This window comes from Agelaius tricolor, unplaced genomic scaffold (assembly GCF_023055355.1).
Source record: "Agelaius tricolor isolate 1412-34295 unplaced genomic scaffold, bAgeTri1.0.p SCAF_6, whole genome shotgun sequence".
NCBI classification, from domain to species: Eukaryota; Metazoa; Chordata; class Aves; order Passeriformes; family Icteridae; genus Agelaius; species Agelaius tricolor.
In genome coordinates this window covers 14,176,267-14,194,864 of record NW_027269266.1, presented here as the reverse complement: position 1 = coordinate 14,194,864, position 18,598 = coordinate 14,176,267, and the positions used below count along the sequence as shown (strand labels likewise).

At 42.5% G+C, this 18,598-nt stretch overlaps 1 protein-coding gene across 1 annotated transcript; it reads left to right on the top strand.

The window, feature by feature from the left end:
• Positions 1-5,666: 5,666 nt before the first annotated feature.
• LOC139591370 (mycolipanoate synthase-like) lies at positions 5,667-16,969 on the top strand. Its single transcript, XM_071429927.1, has 6 exons — positions 5,667-5,781; positions 6,496-6,649; positions 7,617-7,777; positions 10,630-10,833; positions 10,937-11,118; positions 11,380-16,969. Exons 1-6 carry the CDS (start codon positions 5,667-5,669, stop codon positions 16,936-16,938), a joined length of 6,375 nt encoding a protein of 2,124 aa, XP_071286028.1. The 3' UTR covers positions 16,939-16,969.
• The last annotated feature ends 1,629 nt before the right edge of the window (positions 16,970-18,598 follow it).

Genomic DNA, 18,598 nt, shown 5'->3' with positions numbered 1-18,598 from the left:
TTTCAGAACCATACACCTGTAGCAGACAACACAGAGAATGTGACATCTTTGACCCTTGTGACCCACAAAAGCCTGACCCTGCTTCACTCCCCACCCTCCAGCACAGCAACCAAAATCAGATATGAAGCTTTAACTGCTTCATGTAGACAGCCATGAACAAGGTTTGTGAGGGGAAACTATGCCAGCAGCAGGCAGTGGATGCCACAGAAGGAAATGACAAATGCTTGTAGCAGGTGACACACTGTTAAGGGGTATTGAGGCACCCATCTGCTGGCCTGAGAACAGGATATTCTTTGATGACAGTGGCCTATTTGGGAGGGATGGAATCGACCTCTCTGGAAGCAGAAGGGTGATCTTCAGTAGCACGCTGGACACCTTAGTGAGCTTGGCTTTAAACAGGAGGACTCTGGGGGTGGGGTCCAAAGTGGCAACACTTACGCCATTGCAACCAACTGTGGAATATGTCCGGCCAACAGAGTAGTGACAAATTTTCCTTATTTGCCTGGCCAGAAGGCAGCCACCTGACACATCAAGTGTGTGTTGATCAATGCACACTGTCTGAGGAACAAACAGCAGGAACTGGAACTTCATGCATCAGTGAGAAAGTTAAAATATCACAGGAATAACTGAACCATGGTGGGACAGCTCACATTACGCTGGATGGCAACAGACTGTTTTGTAAAGACAGGCAGGGATGAAGAGGAAAATGAGTCATGCTGTATGATAAGGAAAACCAGAATATGTAGAGGTCAACTACAGCAATTGAGATTCTAGTTGGACTGAAGATGAACATTTTTCACAACAGGAACAAGAAGTCATTGGAATAATCTCACCAGGGAAGTGGAATTCCCCAATTTTGACACTTTTAGGATTCAGCTGGAGAAGGTGCTGGCCATCTGGTGCTTTTTCTAAAAAAGATTGCAGTAGGTGATCCTTGAGGTCCCTTCTATGATACTATGAAAATGCTTGTTTGTATTTACTATAAAGGCTACACATGGCTCAATGCTAGTTCTACCCTTTTTTTTTTTTTTGGGCGGGGGGGGGTGTGTGTACCTATTTCTGAGCAGTTGTGTTCCATCTTTTATAAAAAATAACATCTTAAACATCTAAATCTAAGCCCTGATACCAGATGCAGTTACTCAATAGTAGAATTTTTGGGGGAACTTTTTGAGAGACCTGAATGCAGTGTCATGTATCAAGAATAGAGAAAGTGGGGATTTGACAGGATGTGGTATTTCCTTCTGAGAAGCTGCAATTCTGAAAAGGAAACAGAGAGTCCTGTTAGATAATAATCTTATCTCACATCTCAGATTAAGTGTATAGAAAAAAGAATTAATGTCATACACAAAAAAGGAATATTGAATAGGTATAGGGAAATTGTTCTACTGCATTTGCCAGTGAAAGTGGTTTTATATAACTTTAACTCTCTCAATTGATCTGATTTTCCCACTGCAGGTCTTTCTCTGTTGTCTTTGGAGAAGAAAGCTAGATGGTTACCATAGACTATGTGCATAACATTTGCATAGCTCAGGTTAAATGGGGGGAACCCTATCCCTTTCCCAGCAATGTTCAGAGTTTATACAAGGCATGCAGATTCCAGATTCCACTTCCAGAAAGTTAAGAGAAATCCTCTTGTCCTCCATCCTTTCCTTATCATTCAAATTTTAGGAAAATTTTGCAAACATCTTCATACTGTGATGTCATGTCTTCTCTTCTACTTGTTGATCATCAGGAAAGTAGTTGCTTCTGTCCATGCTCAAACTATTAGCAATGGCACCAGACTATCCACAGCTGGTCTGAATGATGCAGGGCCTGGATATTTTTCAGGCTTTCAGCAAATGCATGCAAACAGTTTTGCATCATTTACTGTCATATAAAAAGCTTTTTTTTTTTTGGAATCATACATTAGATTACTATTAAAGTGGGAAAAAATGCAAGAAAAAAATGTAGAGGCCAGAAGCCGCTCTTCCTTTTACTTCTGTTCCTCCTGAGTAGCCCCATAGTGCAGAGCCAATAAAAAGAACTAGGGGTTGACACACATATTACTCTTTGTGGTGGAGTCTTTTTTCACCCTATGGATTAGTTTAGCCCCTGGCATAGCAGAACCCTGCTGTGCTTGGTGTTATTAAAACTTCTATGACAACAACAACAACAGTGATAATAAGTGTACTGGAAAACTTCATACCTGTATAATTAAAAAGTTAAAAACTGCTCCCTTATTCAATGACACATTAATTAATTATTATTAATTATAATTATATATAAAGCTAATTTTTGAGATTTGACTGATTGGAAATTATTTTGCCCAAGAGCCAGTGCCTTTTCTTACTAGGTTTTCATGACAATGCAAAATGACATATTTGTGTCACAACCTCCTATCTTGTCAGAGCACTGCTTCAGTGAAGAAATAACATCTAGTGATTTGTGTAGTAATCCTTCTTGTGTCCTGATGGAAACAGGGAACCCACATGTATTTAAGTCTTAATATCTACTTGGAATTAAAAAGCATTCAAAATTTTTTTTCTGTGTTGGTTTTGAAAGACATGCAGTCCCACAGATACTTCACTCATGCATGTTTTCCCACCAGAAGACAGTACAAAACTTGATTGAAATAATAAAGACTAGGAAAATAAATAGCTGTTTTCCTGTATTTGAATGTCAGCTGGATGTAATTGTTTGGGAAAATACACATTTTTTTTTTTTTCCTTTTTGGAATTATCAGACATAGTTCTGGACAGAAGAAACCAAAGGTTTCATTCAGAGGTGAACACTGTAATGGCATGGGAAACAAAACAAATGTAGTGCCTCCCATTTGACAGGTCTTTGTTTCCCTTTTCAACTTTTTACTTTTAAATTTAGATGAAATACATGACAAATCAACATGCAACTTGGTGACAAACCAACATGCAATTCAGTTATAAATAGGCTGCCTACGTTAGTAACAGACTCAGTCCATTATTGCTACATTTGCTTCCATACTTAGTTCCGACTTCTCTTTCTGTCATTGCTCAAAAGGATTGGGCAAGCACTTGGGTTTATTAATATATTCCAACTATGATGAGACTAGTGCAAGTCATTAGCACTCAAGCAACATGCTGCTAAACTGTAAACAAAAATGTTCAGAACCAATGACGTGAACAGCTCTTTCTTAGTCCTTCACTGGTGTTCACATTGTTCATATTGTGTTTTGATCACTGGGGTTCAGATTGGTTTACCTTGCATTGAAATTAATGACCACAGGTGTGCAGGATTCATTTTAATATTCTACTAATTCCTAACCAATACCTCAAAATATGGCTTAGCAACAATTGCTTTCAGGTGCTGATTGTGAAACTGTAACAGAGGTTCCAGGGAATTCCTAGTTCACTTGATAAATCCACATTCTGTTCTGCCAGGGAATGTTAGTGGTACCAGCACTAACAAGAGTGCTCTTTAGAGAAGTGTAAACTATGGAGATTCTCAAGTCACTTTCAGACTAGCCATCTTGTTAATAAGCCTCATAATGACATCAAGGAAGTATGTTAATTAAGTTTAAAAATCATTAAATAACTCCCCAAAACCTCAGAATTGAGAAAGGTGAGTGACTGAGGTATTCAGTTGTGAAATGGAGAGCAGAAACTTAAAACTTTTCGGAGCAGGTTATGAAGCTTCTTGGTGGCAGAATAAAACAGAATAAACTGTTTATTCTGTCTATAAACAGAATAAACTGTTTATTCACAGCTCAATGCTTTTTTTACTTTCTTTGTGGAAAGACTTGGGTCCCACCATCAAGGAAAACTTAAATCATAAGGGAAGGTAATCCTGTGTTTCCATTACAAAGTCAGAAGAGGAGAAAGATGAGTTTAGGTGGTTGGGATGAATTCAGATGAGGGAGAGTGAAAAGGGATCTAGCAGTGACTACTGGACTTGATCCCTTCAGACATTATTTCTGGATATTCCAATGTTGTTTGCCTTTTAAGCAGATGGCAGTTTTTAGAAAGAAAGTTCAATACTGCCTTTAATGTTGTGGGAGACTCAGAAATACTTTGGGACTTTTTATCTTTTGACAAGGCTTTTGGGCTTCTACATTTAAATGGTTGTGCTCAGTAAAAGAGAGCAGCTGTGGAATCAAACATGAGACTCAGGTTTTAAATTTGTAGAGAGTTTATTTTTCATTTTCACAAATGATGCCTCCAACAAAGAGATAGGGCTTTAAAACTAGTTCATATTTATTAATCTTAAGAGTAAACCAAATTGAGTTCTTACTTTAAAAACAGAGAATTTTAAAGCATAGTCTTAGGATCATAAAGACTTTATGAACTATTTCATGGCAAGATATCTCAAATTAACTGTTTTGCTAACTGTAAAAATTTAGATAAGATAGAGGTTTTACTACTGCTTGGTGTGAAGACTTATGACATCAAGAATTTACTACTTCAGGGAATTACTTTTGAACTTTAGTCGGGTTTACTGAGTAATCACATGACTCATTTTCATTTTTCCTTTGAAAGGCGTGAACATTTTCGCATGGCTGTTTAAAAGAGAAACCACACAGAATCCTATATAAACGGCTTCCACAGTTTCAGGCTATTGCTCCACCCCACTGGGATGATATAAGGTAAGAGTTACATAGCTCTAAAGATGCTAAAGATATGTTTTATGTTATGATTGGAAGGTTCTTAATTTTATATTACTTGCTATTTAAGTAATAACTTAGAAAAAAATACTTAAAGGTACTTTTGTGATAAAATATTTTATTGGAATTTGCAGCTTTAGTTTAACAGTTACCTTAAAATATGAAATCATAGAATCATAGAATTCATAGACAATTTGGAAACAATGTAAAGGAAACAATGCTTGTGTCAATTTTGAATTTACATTATTAGTAAAAAAGAATTTACTCCTAGAAAGCCAGATTCTCATATCCATATTTTTGCTAGGTGGCTTTTTAACTTTTTCTGCCTTTTCCATTCTTAATGGAACCTAGAAGTAAATTTTTCAAAGTAGGAATCTGAGCAGTTATTCCTAATTTCACCTTTCAAAGCAAACCCCCAAGAAATATTAACTCTGAGTGATGTGTGGGGCTGTGAAACAGCCACATCTCTGCTTCACTGCTGTCAGTCAGTGACTGAGAAAGGCTCTTTGGGACCTGCTGTGCTATCCCTGGGATGGAAAGCTCTCCCCACTGCCAAGAATCTCCCACAAAACCTTTCCAGAGGAGTCTTCTCCTCTTTGTGGGTGGAAGGAAGTCCAAGAGGACTGTAGGGCTTAGAGCTGGGCTTCCTAGTGAGTTCTAATTAGTTCAGTTGAATTAATTCTCACCTGACAAGTTCCTTTCTCAGAATCAAGGAAAAAGAAATCATCAGTCAATTCTATCCTGGGGTATTTAATTTTACCCAAAAGAGAATTCTTGTCTATGCCATCTAATTTGTTGAAAAGATTCACCTTTTGTTAGCAGAGGTTAAACAGTAAAGAGGAAGTGTGTGTTCATGAGAGAATTTGGGGAATTAAGTGGGGAATTCCCTCTGGAAGTAGAGACAAGAGGAAGAAGGTAGTACAGAGCTCTTGTGGGCAGTGTCATTTGTCATCACAACCAGCAGTAGATCATTCCAGATTAAGTAAGTTTTGACCAAGTTTGTGTGTTTGTGGGAAGTTCACATTTTAACCCAATATTTATTCAATGGTAAATGCATAATTGTTGGACTGGACTGACAATGCTTCTGTCTTGTGCAGCCCAGGAGATGGAGATCGAGACTGCAGATGAAGTTGCTATTGTTGGAATAGGATGCAACTTTCCTGGAGGTAACTTTGGGGTAAAAGCAAAGCAGGCTGTGAGTGAACATTGAAAAGCAGAGACTTTTATTAATGTTGGAATGGAGGAAACCAACAGTTGCTGGTTTGTCCCTTGGTTGAATTTTTGCTCTGCTGCTTGTGTGATCTTTTTGAAAGGTGCTGCTGTGGTGGAAACGGATTAGTTTAAATTTGTCTGCTGACAGACAGACAAACAGAAAGACAAAAGAAGCTGCAGTGCTGGCTGTGGGCAGGGCATTGAGCTGCATATGAAACTCATACAAATGAGCAGGATGGGTCAGGGATGATTTGAACTTTCTCTGTGTTCACTGGCTGGGTGGCTGTGCATTGTTACAGGACTCTGCATCCATAGGAACAGGGCAGATGAAGGGCTGGACATTCTTATCAGCCATGCCTGTAATAGGAACAGATTGGGTTTTCATAAAAGAATGCTTCTTGCTTTATTACAGTAGATGGTAGAGAATGGGGAGAGAAGGTGTTTAAGGATTTTGTGGGGTTCCTTTGCTTTTAGACAAGCAGTGAGGGGATCAGTCATACTTTTTCATTTTCCTCTCACCAAAGAATGATCACTTCTTTCTGTGGCAAGTCTGCTTGAGCAGCCTGGATTTACAGGTGGGAGGTCCTTGTTCCTAATTGTGCATTTCTGAGTCTGCATGGGGAGGGGGAGCACATCATTTAATCTGTTTTAAAAACTTTGTACAACAGGAGATGGAATTGACAATTTCTGGAAAGTCCTGGTGGAAGGCAAAAACTGCACCGTAGAAATCCCCCCCGAGAGGTTTAACACCAAGGAGTGGTATGATGCAGATGGTAACAAGCCAGGAAAAATATGTACAACACGAGCTGCTCTTCTGGATGAGTGAGTCTGTTAGCCTGCTGCACCACTGACTTTTGTCGTACTTAGACTATGGGTACAGCTGCTCAGGGGCTGTGATAGGGTGAAGAATAGCAAATTACAGTAAGGTCAAAGTAAGTGTCTTTTATTTGAATTGCACATTCACCTAAAATCCTCAGGGTGTAGAGCTTCATTCAAAGGAGAAGTTGACATGCACAGAAGAAATCTTATTGTCTCCTGAAATTTCTACTTGGCAGGGTTGAACCATAAGACCCAGAATTACTTTAGCGCTTAGTCCCATGTTAGATATGGAATCCTGCTCTGAAATCAAGAAATGATAGAAGGCCATTTAGATCTGATCTTGGGATACAAGATTATTATTAGATTTGGTCTTTTGTAAGCATGGGCCTATTTTGAAGATGCTTTCAAATATAAATATACACAAAGTATTTATGAATGTATTGTTAGAGAAGCATGGGTATCTGTTGAAAACAGATCTGAGCTGATCCTCTACTTTTTGGTTTTAAATTTAGAGCATTGGTCTGTATTTGCTGATAATGATCTGAAATAAAACCCAAGAAAACAAACCTAGAAAACCAGGTTTTGTGGGGGATTCTTTGCAGTGAGGAGAGATTCTCATTTTGTTTATAACTTGTTGAAGCTATGACCACATTACTGCAGAGGGAGTCTCATTCTGCACATTTCATCGTTTGAGGAATCCAGTTGGTAGGAGTGCAATAACCATGAGAATAAAAATGGGTAGGAGTGGGCTCTTAACTCTGAAATGCAGAAGCATTGATAAAATGACATATACATGAAACATCTTTGGCTTATAAACATTTTCTTCTGAATTTCATAAATGGGAACTGTGGCCTAAACACCAGTTACTGCTCAGCTTTTCATGAAGTTGCAAAAGTTGTTTACTGTGAGTGTCGAAGTAAATGGATCTTATATACATCTGTCATAGTTTATTCTGGTCTGTGTATTTCAGATTTAATTCATTTGACAACCACCTGTTTGGGATTAATAATATGGAGGCAGAACGCATGGATCCGCAACAGAAATTACTGATGGAGTGCACATACAAAGCCCTGGAGGATGCAGGAGTCCCTGTGGAATCTATCAGTGGCTCCAAAACAGGTGTTTTTATTGGTAAGATGAAAATTTCATGTCAAAGAAAGTGTGTTTGAAGCTCCCAAAGATTGGAGCAATCCTTCATAACCTTTCAGTATGTTATCTAGCACTGGATCTAGACTGGAGATCTAAGGCTACTGTGCTATGGCACTAGTGGTTACTTTTGGTAAGAATTACCAGGCTACTCTAGAAGTTCATGGTACAATTCCTGTATCTCTTTTTGCTGCTCTGCTCCCTGTGTTCAGGCACTGAAGGGAAGCAGGAAACTGCATCTGCAACCCAAGCCTTCTTAGGAAAGATACTCCCAAGCCAGTCTGTGATGTTCCACCCTTAAGGGGAACACCCTAGATGTGTAATTGCTTGGGTCTGCAAAAAATCACAAAGTTTTCTTAGTAAATTACACACTTGGCATAAAAATTGGAATGTTAGTCCCTGACCTGCTACATCAGCACATGGCAGTGGGATGTGGATAAAGAGGTGGGGTGGAAGGAAAAGACAAAGGAAGAGATGAATTAAAGAAGAGGAGAGAGAAAGAGGGAAAGAAAGAGAGAAAAAGAGAGAATGAAAGCGGGGAAAAGAGAGAAAAAGAGGGAAAAAAGAGAGAAAAAGAGAGAGAAAAAGAGAGAGAAAGAGAGAAAAAGAGAGAGAAAAAAAGAGATCACCAGTCCTTCTTCCAGTGTCGGTCTGGCAAATGAGATGTCCAGGGTCTTAGAGGATCCCCCAGATTTGTTGGGGGTACCTTTTTATAGATATGCTTCTGTGCACTGAAGGCAGGTTGCTCTCTTTCTATGCAAATTCTCATGTCCAGTTCCTTCTTTCAGACCTTTTTGGAAATGCATCAGAGGCTTTGGGATTCTTGGGTGGTCTCAATGCCCCCCCCCCCCCCCCCCCCCCCCCCCCCCCCCTCCCCAGATTGACCTTGGGTCAATATTTCATTCCTGTTTCTGTGCTGGTGCTGCCCATTGTTTGTTGATGGGGGTAGAGTGGTAGGAAAGTGCCCAGCAGAAAAGGACCTGGTGGTGCTGGTGGTCAGCAGCTGAACATGAGCCAGTGCCCGGGTGGCCAAGAAAGGCCAGTGGCATCCTGGCCTGTGTCAGCAATAGTGTCACCACAGGAGCAGGGCAGTGATTCTTCCAACTGTGTATGGCACTGGTGAGGCCACATGGTCAAGTTTTGTGTCCACTTTGGGGCCCCTCAATTCAGGAAGGAGATTGAGGTGCTGGAGTGAGTCCAGAGAAAGGCATCAGAGCTGGGGAAGGGTGTGGAGCACAAGTGCTGTGAGGAACAGCTGAGGGAGCTGGGGGTGTATAGCCTGAGAAGAGAAGGCTCAGGGGTGATTTTACTCCCCTCTACAACTGCCTGAAAGGAGGGTGAAGTGATGTGGGGATGAACCTCTTTCACAGGCAGCTGGAGACAGGATGAAGGGACGTGGATTCAGGCTGTGCCAGGGGATTTACAGGCTGTACATTAGGGAGAAATTCTTCACAGAAAGGGGTGATTTGATATGGGAATCACTTGCCCAGAGAGCGGATGGAGTTACCATCCCTGGAAGTGTTTGAGGAAAGATGGGATGTGGCACTTCATGCCATTGTCTAGTCAACAATGTGTTATTTGGGCACAGGGTGGACTCAATGATGTCAGTGGTCTTTTCCAACCTAGTTGATTCTGTGATTCTGTGATTGTGTCTCTGTGGAGCAGAACAAGGATGTTTATCCCAGAGAAGTGCTGCCCTACCTCCCCATGGTCCTGTCTCATTTAGGTTTTTTTAATAATTCTTGATTATTGCTGACAATCCTTGGTTGGCTCCCTGGCTATCTGGCAATTGGTGTTTGACATGTACACACATTAGCTCCTTATCTTCTGGGCTTCTACACAGGCCTATACTTTCCCCCCAGTATGCTGTTTTCCAGTATAACTTTGGTTGAGGTGTTCTGGGGATTAATATCCTTTTAAAGCAGCAGAAATCCTCCTGTGGACATTAGAATGGTACCAAGGTGCACTTGTCCAACTGCCTTTGTCAGTACCCAAAAAGCTACGGACAAGATGATACCAGATGCTGTTGAAAGATATTTAAAGGACCATAGTAGAGTACCAGCACATTATTGCTGGTGTAATCTGTGTCTCTTTAAAAAGGAGTTTTCTGGGGGAGTTTGCTTGATGCACCTATAGGGGAAATGTTTTAGATTACTTTAGTCTGAGAGATGCTCTTCTTCCATTGAGGGCACTATTCCTTGCTCTCTAAGTAGAGGTACTGCAATTTCCACATGTGCTCATGGACTTGGGGATCCACCATATTTCAAACGTTGCATTCCCAGAAAGAGGACACAACTGGTCTCACAGGCCCTGCTCTTCTGTACTATTTCTTATTGGTTGCAAGTGTGAAAAAAAAGATAAATACAAAGTATTGGATGTAGTTTGTTCTGTGACCTTTAACTTGGTACATGTGAGGAAATGAAGCGAATGTCTTGTACATTTATGTCTGAACTATCCTCTTCTTAACTTGTTGATAAATATTCTCATAGCTAAACTAAAACAACCTGAGTCTCAAAAGTGTATCTCAGTCTCAAAGTGAGCTACAGACATCTAAACAGACTCCAGAGAACTTAGCTGCATCATACAGTGAGCTGAGCCATCAGAAGGGGCATTTCCTGGGCAGGTAGGAATTTCCAGTGTAAGCTATGTTTGTGTATGCTGAGTCTAGGGGAAATTGCTGTGACTTCCCCCTTTGACTTGTGTTGGAGCAAAGCTTCATGACAGGAGCCCTGATGCCATATGGTTTCATCTTAACACTTAACCACACCACCAGCTTTTGAGCTGTACATGCCTATTGTTGGCTTGGGTTAACTTGACATGTATCTGATGTTTTCCAGGTCTCATGAATCGAGACTATGAAATCATAACCAGCAGAGCTGTGAGTGAAATAAATCATTATGATGGTACTGGAACAGCAATGAGCATTGCTGCCAACAGGGTCTCTTTCACATTTAATCTGACTGGACCATCTCTGACTGTCGACACTGCATGTTCATCTTTTCTTTTTGCTCTGCACTATGCCTTGCAAGCCATTAAATCAGGTAATGGGACTGAAGAGGTGCTGGATGATGAAATCAGACTTCCTACTGTTTCTGTCTATCACCAGGGCCGTCTCAACATGAATATGTTTCTGTTTGACTCCAGGAGACTGTGAGGCAGCAATCTGTGGTGGGGTGAACTGCATCATCGACCCCCGCACCTTTGTATCTCTCACTAAAGCCAAAATGATCTCTCCAGAGGGCATAAGCAAACCCTTCTCCAAAAAAGCAGATGGCTATGGAAGGGGAGAAGGCTGTGGTGTTGTTTTCCTCAAACCACTGAAAAAGGTAAGATTGCTTGTGAAGCAGTCTGAATAAAGACTGGTTGCTTGCCTGAATTTTGTGTCTTCAGCTCTAATAATGACTATTCCAGAGAAGTTTTTCCAATCTAAGTTTAAGATTAACTTTCCCTAACATAGGGAAAGGAACTCACATTTAAAAGTTAGCATAATATTCTGGTTGTTCTTGGCTTTGTTGTGTTATTTTGTTCTCTTCTCTAGAGAAAAAGCATGAGTTTATTAAAGACAATTTAACTTTTTCATGGAACAGGCAAAGGAAGACTACAGCAAAATCTGGGGTGTGATAAACATCAGTGCAGTCAATCAGAATGGCAGGTCCATAACTCCAATCACGAGGCCGTCTCAAATAGAGCAAGAGAAGTTACTGCGCAGCATTTATGGAAGTCGTGTTGATCCCTCAGTTGTGCAGTACATTGAAGCCCATGGCACAGGAACTGCTGCTGGAGATCCTACAGAAGCTGAGAGCCTTGGTAATGTCATTAGCAAAACCAGGTCTTCTCGAGTTTCCATTCTGAAAATCGGTTCAGTGAAAGGAAATATTGGACACACTGAATCAGCTGCTGGAGCAGCCGGGTTAATCAAAGTACTCCTGATGATGCATCATGGAAAGATTGTTCCATCTTTGCATTACTCAAAGGAGATGAGCAGCATCGATACAGAGAAATTAAACCTTGCTGTTGCCACAGCTGTAGAGCCCTGGGAAGAATCCAGTGAGTATGGAAGAGTAGCTGGCATCAACTGCTTTGGATTTGGAGGAACCAATGCTCATGTTGTAGTCAGGCAGGTGAAGCAGCCAGAGCCTCTTCCTGCCTTTAAGAAGCCCCTGGAATTAGTTCTGCTGTCAGCAGCATCCCCTAAGTCCCTTCAGATGACAATGGCCGACACAGCTGAGCAGCTGAGCGCAAGGAACTCCGTAACTCTCCCAAGCCTGGCCTATACCTCTGCCTGCAGAAGAAGCCACGCCAGCTACAGGTACCGAAAAGCATTTGTCACAAATTCCCTCCAACACTTGCAGCAAGAGCTGAGGTTGGCAGCGAGCACGGAACCTGCCATATCCAAAGCGGAACCACAGCTGGTGTTTGTGTTCTGCGGCAACGGCGTAACGCTGAAGGAGTTCAGTGAGGCACTGCTGAGCTCAGAGCCGGTGTTCAGAGACAAGTGTAAGGAAATAGAAGACCTTTTTCAGCAGCACGCTGCCATCAGCCTCCTGCCAGCAAGAAACCATAGCCCAAAGGACTTGTTGAATCCAGAGTTTTCTCAGCCCTTGCTGTTTGCCCTGCAGGTTGCTGTAGCTTCCCTCCTGAAGCACTGGGGTATTAAGCCCGTTGCTGTTGTTGGCCACTCAGTGGGGGAAGTTGCTGCTGCACACATTGCTGGGTACCTGTCCCTGGCAGATGCTGTCAAAGTGATTTATCACCGGAGCAGGCTGCAGGCAAAGACTCCCAGCGGCAGAATGCTGGTGGTTGGAAACGTCCCCGTTGAAGAGATTGCTGAACGCCTGCATCCCTACTCAGGAAAGGTGTGCATTGCTGCTTTCAACAGCCCCATTTCCTGCACCTTGTCTGGGAGCATAGAGGCGGTGGAAGCTGTCCAGAGAGAGTTAGCTGAAGCTTTCAGACAGAGAAACATCTTTCTTCATGTTTTAAATGTTCCAGCTGCGTACCACAGCCCCAGCATGGATATGATACTCGGCGAGCTGGAGGAGCAGATAGAGCCTTTAGAAAAGCAGAAGGGGGAAATGGAAGTGATTTCGACACTGACTGGCATGGCTGCATCTGAAAATGACTTTTCTCAGGGCAAATTCTGGGCGCAGCATACTCGTGAGCCTGTTGCTTTCACACGAGCCATCCAAACTGCAGCCAGAGGCAGGGAAAACGTGGTGTTTGTGGAAATAAGCCCTCACCGAGCACTGCAGCGAAGCATAAAAGAAACGCTAGGGAAAGGCACAAAGGTGTTCTCCTCTTTGCAAACAGATGCAGAATATCAGACGCTCTTCACCCTGGTAGGAAATCTGTTTGAACTGGGATTTAATCCCAACTGGCAGCACTTTTTTAACGGGTATCAAAGTGCTCCTGTGTCCATTCCACGATATCAATTTGATCGCCAAAAACTTATGAACTGTCTGGGTATCCATCAACAAGCAAACAAAAGAGGTGTCAGCGCCAGTCATTCTTTGATTTACGGTATAAACAGTAACAGCTTGGAGTTTGGCTGCCTGGTGTCCCAGGAAACGACACCGTACTTATATGAGCACAAGAACAATGGGGTGGCCTTAGTCCCTGGTGCTTTCTATGTGGAGCTTGGTCTGGCCTCTGTGATGAGCAGCTCAGAACCCAAAGTGCCTCTGAGCACTTGCCAGCTGAGTATCAGTTTTTCTGCACCATGTGTTCTTACACAGAATTCCCAGGTGCTGAGTATCAAGCTGAGTCCACAAAAAGCCATGACAACCTTTGAGGTTCTCTCTTCCTCCAACGCAGTTTATGCTGCTGGCCAAGTGGCCAAGGGGCTTGAAGGTGTGGTGGAAGAAAGCAGCATCTCCTGCCAAGCCATCTATCAAAGATGCAAGTCAGTGATTAGCAGAGAGGAGCTTTATGAAGCACTGTCTCAGGTTGGCTTTCAGTATGGCTCCGTATTCAGGCAGCTCAGTGATGTGCATTACTGCCAGGAGCTAAAGGAAGCTATAACAAGCATCAAGGTGAATGAGGAGACCGCCAGAGACATGTACAGCTACTGTATCCACCCAGTGCTGCTCGACTGCTTTCTGCAGATGACCGCTGTCCTGACCTCAAGGACACTCCACGCCAGAGCAGGCTTTCCCTCAGGGATAGGCAGCCTGGTGGTGCTGCGCCCGCTGCAGGAGGAAATGATGATATACATGCGAATGAGCAAATCCACTGGGAACTGCCTTGAGGTCTGTGGATGCTTTGTGGACAAACACGGCTCTGTTTTGGCTGAGCTCAAGCGCGTTGCCATCACTTTCATGAAGGAATCGTCTTCCAGAGACAATGAGTTTCTGTTTCAAAACAAATGGAAAGAAGTCTCTCTTTCACAGACAATTGGACATCTGGGGTTTAAGCCCAGAGTCCTTGTGTTTGCAGACAAATTTGGGATAGCTGAGCAGCTCAAAAAATACTTGCATCCTGCTTCGAGATATGTTATGTATGAAGGCTGGGATTGCCTCGTGGAAGGCGATGCACAGAACAAAATGAGAGCAGAGGTTAAGGATTATGATGAAATTCTCTTCCTGTGGGGAATCCAAAAGTTAAATGGAGATTCCCCAAGGAAAGCAGTAGATCAGTTGGCAAAGTGCTGCGAAGCCTATCGCCAGGTAGTGGTGGCACTAAGAGAGAAGAGGTTGCGCTGCTCCGTCAGAGTGATCACCTACAGAACAACAGAGAGATATGTGGACCACATTAACTGTGGCTTTGCATTGTATGGCATGACCAGAGCCTGTATTGTTGAATTTCCAGAAATCACATTTCAGTTGATTGACCTCAGCTCCTCCACCTCCCTGGACATCTCAGTGTTAGCAGATGTTCTTATCAAGTACAAAGGTGGGGACTATCCAGAAGTCTGCATCAGCCAGGGAAGAATTTATGTGTCCGAAATCAGACGCACACCTTTTGTAGATGCAGATTACATGCAACCCGTAAGATCACTCCAGAAATCACAATCATTCACTTTGTACACTTCTGATCCATACACAGCAAAAGACTTGTCTGGGGAATTATCCACTGGAGCTGCAACTCAGCTTGACAAACAGAGTGTTGAAATTCAAGTGGATAAAATTTGTTTGCACTCAGAAGATTATTTTCCTATTAGTGTTTCTAGCTGTAACTTTGGTAATACACTGTATTGGAACTCCCAGGCAGGGGACAAACACAGGCTTCTGGCTCTTGATTTCAGTGGCACAGTCACTGCAACAGGCAGTGATGTGAAAAAAGTGAAAGTGGGAGATCACGTGGTTTCATGTTATCCCACTGCTGCATCTTCCAGAGTTCAGATTCCAGCAACAGTTTGTTTCCATGCAAGGAAATTCCCATTCCTCCAGAATGTCCCTTGTGTGTCATACTTCATCATTGCATGGGAAATCTTCACTCAGAGGTTACCCAAAGGCAAACATGGCAGAACATTGGGTATTATTACTACACAGCCCTCCTCAGTTTTGTGCCACGTCCTTTCTGCAGCAGCAGAAGAGATGGGTTGGAGAACAGTCCTTGCAAAGCCCACTCCTAACGTGTTGCAGTATATCAATCTGTGCAGTGCCCTTGTTATTCTTCCTCCAATCAACAGACTGTCTCAGGAGGACCTGGCCCACATGTCCTTTCTTAAAGATGTGGTGATCGTGTGTGGCAGTCAACAGTCAGAATGCATCCAGAATGTCAGTGAAATTGATCATGAAAACGTCAGCTTTCATATCCTTGCCGTTGCCCGCCTTTTCCGGAAAGCACCTCTAAAGGAAGTGCAGAAGACCATACATGCCTGGATCAGTTCCATGGATATGAAATGGTTTAGAAATCTCTCAGGTTCTGTTTTTCAGCAGACTGAGAATTTTGAAGGGCTAAATTCTGTGATGTCCTATTTCACCTGCACTTCTGTCCCCCTTGCTGTCCTGAGAAGGCAGAAAGACATCAGTGTGCTTTCAGATATCCCATTGTACGAGCCCCAGAAGCAGCTGTTCAAGCCGAACGCTGTTTATGTAGTAGCTGGGGGGCTCACTGGCCTTGGCTTTGAAACAGTGAAATTCATAGCTGGGAACGGGGGAGGGTGTATTGCAATTCTGTCCAGGAGAATTCCCAGCAGTGAGAAGCAAGAAGAGTTAAGGGCTTTGCAGCAGCAGTACAAAGGGAGCAAAGTAGTGTCTGTGCAGTGTGATGTGACTTCGAGCAGTGATGTTGAGAAAGCTTTCCAGTCCATTGCCACCACCTTTGTGGGGAGTCCGATCAAAGGGGTGTTCCAAAGTGCCGTTGCTTTACATGACGGCCACCTTGAAGTGCTGAAGCTGGCTGACTTCCACAAAGTGCTGAGCCCAAAAGTAGCAGGGACCCTAAATCTTCACTGGGCTACCAGAGACCAGGAGCTTGACTACTTTGTGTGCTACTCCTCTGTTACTTCCTTTCTGGGCAATGCCACCCAGACAAACTATGCAGCTGCAAACTCTTTCCTGGATCTCTTCTGCCTCTACAGGAGGAACTGTGGGCTCTCAGGCCAGGCCATTAACTGGGGTGCTTTGAACCTCGGCATTCTCCTCAACCAAGACCTCATTCAGAACATTCTGGGATCCAAGGGCATAGACATTCTGCAAGTGCATGAAATTCATGACTATCTCAGGAAGACCTTACTTATAAACAACCCACAGCAAGCTGTTGCCAAATTGAACTTTCACACTTTGTATCATCATGTTTTTACTCAGATTATTTCTCTCAAGAGTCGCTTCATAACACTTATGTCAGAAGATTACATGAACAAGATTGAAATGTCTGAGGAAGCTGAAGTCTCAGAGACTGCCTGTCTCAAATCAGAGGATTACATCACCTCCCTGATGAGTGACCTCACAGGAGTGAATGCAGATGAACTAACCATGAATACGGCACTTTCATCTTTGGGCGTGGACTCTATGTTAGCCATGACAATTCAGAACCGTATCTTTCGGGAGAGAAAGGTGGACATACCCGTTGTGAAACTGCTTGATCCTCACACAACTCTGTCAAGTTTAGTGGTGTTGTTAGAAGAAACAAGCGATGCAGATGGAACAGTTGAAAAGAAGAATGCTGTGGTTGAAAGTGCAGAAAATGGGAGCTGGCTATAGGAATCTCCCCAAACAGGAATGGTGTAACTTTGACAATACTCAGGCCCTTTGCAGCATGTCAGAATGTGTAATTGCAGAACGTCTGGTGATGCTGAATGTACTCATCTGCACTAACTCAGAAAAACCCATAGCAGGTTCTTCTGCCATTATTCTGCTAGCTGTGTTAATTTCAGTCAGTTGTTTGACTTTTTACTTTCAATGTATTTTACCTTAATTTTCAATAGTTTTAACTGGAAATAAATAGGTAATTTTGTACACAATTTATTGCATATTGCATTTCTTAAATTGTATTCAAGTTTTGATGAAAACTGCATATTTGCGCCTCTAAACAGTAAATATACACATAAAGCTGTATAAGCTTATCAGCATTTTTGTCATATTCTATTGTTAATATATAATTATTTTTTAATATTACTAAATATTTTTAAATACAGATATCTATTTGAAAGTCTGATGTCAATTTCAAGAACCTAGTTTTGTTTGTCTTCAAAAATATTAACAATTTACCAAGTGTTACCAATTATGAAGCATACAGAAAAGCAAATGTTTTTTATTATGAATTAATAAATTTTTATGAAAGCCCAAATAAACAAGAGTAATAAAATGTTTAAAAAAACCCCTGATGTGTATTTTTATCCTTTTTTTTTGTCCCTTATGTGCTCTCCTACTTCAAATTTTTGTAACCCTTATATCTGCCCTGCTTTTGTTCCAGTGGAAAAAAGCAGTCTTCCACAAAGACACTGAAGAAAATCTTGTTTATAGAATTTTAATATGGGAATAGGGTACTGTATTATTTCTCCCTTTTCTCCCTAATTCTGATGAGTTGTCCTTTGCAGATCTGGTTGTATTCTCCAGTGTCCAGAGTATCCATGGTCTATTAAGTCCCCCTGAAATAATCTGATCTCCAGGCTGAAAAGTTCCCTTAGTCTCTCTTAGCTCTTGTGAGCTGGCCCCAAAGGTCTTGGTGGTTTATGCCAAAAGTGTTCAGGCTTGTCTGTATCTTTCTCATTGGGGGAGGGCCCAGAGCTGGACCAGGGTTCAGGATGGGGTGTAATGAGTCAAGGGTGGTGTCGTGGTGGTGCATGTTACACCAGTGTGATGCAGAGTTCCCTGCTCAGCTGGCTGTTGGCTTTCACTGCTGTCAGTGTGTGCAGTGAACTCGTGTTCAGTCCACTTCACCCAGGCTGCTCTGCAGCCAATCAGTGCCTGCACTGTAATGCTGTGGTGCTTTGCCTGTCTCATGTGCAGAACAGGTGCAGGGGGCTAAGCCATGCCAGGAGCAAGGCCTTGCATTCACTATGGTTGGAAATAATGAAGATTCTGTAAAGCTGTTTGTCCTTGTGAATAGTGGCCCTCCCTTTCAATGTGCCAAATGCTCTCACCTGACTTGATGCTGGCTAGGCTATTAATAAAGAGCCTGCAGGGTGCTGCTACTGACTCACTGCCAGATGGACTTGGCACAGCTGATACCACCCTTTAGGCCTGGCAGGCCAGTGAATACTCCACCCAGATTATAGTTGTCTTTTTCAATCTATCTAGCATCAGTTTAGCTACAAGGATGCATCGGGACACTGCTGAAAATCTTTATGGAATCAAGGTGTATAAAATCTCTCCTCAGTGTTTTCATTCTTCAAGGTAATCAGGCTAGTCAACCCCCATA